The sequence below is a fragment of the Buceros rhinoceros genome, unplaced genomic scaffold (assembly GCF_000710305.1).
Source record: "Buceros rhinoceros silvestris isolate BGI_N320 unplaced genomic scaffold, ASM71030v1 scaffold4047, whole genome shotgun sequence".
Taxonomy (NCBI): Eukaryota; Metazoa; Chordata; class Aves; order Bucerotiformes; family Bucerotidae; genus Buceros; species Buceros rhinoceros.
Genome location: NW_010421405.1, coordinates 1393 through 4139, shown reverse-complemented (window position 1 = coordinate 4139; position 2747 = coordinate 1393). Strand labels below are relative to the sequence as shown.

The 2747-nt window shown below is 46.6% G+C and overlaps 1 protein-coding gene across 1 annotated transcript in view; it reads left to right on the top strand.

Moving 5' to 3' along the window:
* MGMT (O-6-methylguanine-DNA methyltransferase) overlaps positions 1-2362 on the top strand; it is a 35163-nt gene extending 32801 nt beyond the window's left edge. Inside the window, exon 5 of the mRNA XM_010139639.1 lies at positions 2231-2362. Within this exon, the coding sequence (XP_010137941.1) occupies positions 2231-2362 (132 nt within the window). The remainder of the gene's footprint in view (positions 1-2230) is intronic.
* The last annotated feature ends 385 nt before the right edge of the window (positions 2363-2747 follow it).

Below are 2747 nucleotides of genomic sequence, written 5' to 3'. Positions count from 1 at the left end.
AAAAACAAGCTCTTGCCCTTGTGGGCCTCTACCCAGAAGAACAAAAGCAAAGTTGGAGAAAATACTCAGCTGGTGCCCAAATCAGAGGGACTCCGTTATCGATCCCAGGGCCCCTTCGTGTTATTTTTGTTGGAGAAAAATCTACGGGTTTGGAAGTTTTATAGCGTTTGAGGTAGGGTCTGTGTAAGTGATGGATTCGTGTATTAGATGAATTAGATTTCACAGCGTGAAGATTTCAGCAGAGCTATAATATTATGAGCTGCTTGGTTATTGATAAAAATTACATTAAATGTAGCTGAGGCATTAAAGCTCCAGACTAGGGTAGTACTCCCTCTAAAATGTCCTTAGGGCCCTAATAAATTTTAGCAGGTTTAATTATTTTAGTAGTCTGAAAGTTGTCACCACAATTAAGCCAAACCAAAGCAATATTCAATATTTTTGTCTTACAGCACTGATAGAGCCTTTGTGCCGCAATTTCTTTTCCACCCGACGCTGTGGAGGGTGACGTAGGGGCGCTCGCGTGCGTTAGGACAAACTCAGTATGAAATTCTTGATTTGGGGCATGGAAAAAGGTATGTTTTTTTCTACTTGGGTGCAACTTCCATCCTCTCGCAGAGTTTAGCAGGAGAAGTCATCAACTTTCCTCCCTGATGGAATTCCCCAGTACATGGACACCACTGGTTCGAGTGTCGTTGCACCAGAAAGAGGTTTTGACGCCTCAACCATCTAAAATACGCTGATATACGGCATCTGTTCTTAAAGTATCACAAATTAACCCTGGAGATTTTTTACGGTGTATTATTGTGGCTTGTCACGGCTCTGTTGCTCCAGTCTTCTTCCAGGAACTCGTGCACGTGGATTGTAAAGACAGAGGAATCCCCAAAACAAAAAGAAACACTTGCAAATTCCAACTTCTTGGATGAAGTCATGAGCGGAGCGCGGGGCAGCATGGCAGAGAGTCAAGGTTTTACTGGGGCTCACCGGAGCAGCCACAGGTTCACTTGTGCCGTTGGTGACTCCAAATAAAGCAGCTGTTAGAAGCACTTTTTATTAAAAACTTGATTAACAATAAGCATCCCTGCGATTCCCGTTTCACGCCATAGCCTGAGATTGAGATTTTAAATTGCAGCCTTTGAAGTAACTGAACAAAACCAAAAGAACACCCAAAAAAAACCCCAATTTGTAAAGGTTTGGCTACTGTTCAGTTGCCTGGGGGTTTGTGTGTCCCAGACTCCAAGATGAGCCGTACTGAAATACCTGTTAAACAGGATTAAAATAAATCAGTGTAAAGTGCGTAATTCGGGACGTAAGTCCTGAGCGGTTACCAGAACACGTGGGGCGTGATTAGAGATGATGCATTGCATTTTTTACGATGTGTACTTCAACTATGATAATCACCTGTAATAAAAATTTAAAAAACCCAGCGTTTATGGAGTTCTCTACATTATCGGTCTATTATGTAACTTCTCGCATTGATTTTTCCCAATCCCTGACGTTTGGCTGTAAACGCTGCAAAGTAGGCGGCATGAGGTTAAAAAAAAAAGTTCTTCAATTGGTTAGGTGTGAATTAAATCTCTCCCGTTGTAGCTTTTAAAAATTCACAACCCATTTTGGATTGACTCGCTGTTAAATAATAAATAGTGCTGTGTTCTCGTATAGAATTTTTCTGCAGCGGTGCTATAGTGCGAGGAGGGGGTGGGGGCTCCTGGGAGGGCTCTGCTCAGTCCTCGGGGGTTTTTCCTCCAGAAATACGTCCTCTTCTAATCCCAGAGTGATGTTGAACACTCGTTCTGGACCTTCGTGTGTGTTTGGGGTCCACAAGGCTTCGGCACCCACCCTGGGCGCTGAGGTCTTGGCTGCTGGAGGGAGCTGGCACAGGCAGGAATCTCTGATTCTCGCAGAGAAGGTTTTATATCTGGGATCTAATGTGTTGGTTTTTACCCTTTGCATCATTTTTACATATTGAAATTTCTCATAATACTTATTTTTCCCTAAGAACTGGGTTGGCCTTCAGAGCCTGTGCTCGAAGCTCTTTGCATCGTAGCAGCTCAGCCGACAACGCGGCTGCCCTGTCCTCCTGGCCAGGGCTCCACCAGCGTGCCCTCAAACGTGGAGCCATCCATCCATGTCCCTGCTAGTCCAGTGGTCCCCTGCTTTAGTGGTGGATTTATGGTGCTCGTCCCCGTGGCCTCACCCTTGGCTCCCTCCCTTGGTTTTGTGTATTTTGCAGATCCCCATCATCATACCGTGCCACAGGGTGATCCGCAGCAGCGGGCAGAGCGGCAGCTACGGGGGAGGAAGCCTCATGAAGGAGTGGCTGTTGTCGCACGAGAAGCTCCAGAAAGAGAAGCTGGTGTATTGATGCAGCTCAGCCGCGGCCGCCAACCAGCCACAACGTACAACCGCGGCCACTTGGCTTGTCACAAGCTCTCAGAGCACCCAGCAGAATACAGAGAAATGGTAAATATTTGAGTGACATATAAATATGCTGCAGCATCCGGAGTGAAATGTGCAGTGGCACCACTGTATTAAAAGCGGGATGCGTCCTGAGGGATGCGGTTTGTCTGCCCTTTCTTGTTTTTACATTTTACAGCAGAATGACTACAGTGGGCCAGGCCTGGAGCGCGTTGGGTTTGTTCCCATCTCCAGCCCTGTTTTGTTCTATTTTTAATGTCCATTAAAGCACGGCTAAGGGAGCGGGAGGGCCGCGGCAACGCGAGGTAGCAAGCCTTCCCCGAAGGAGGCGG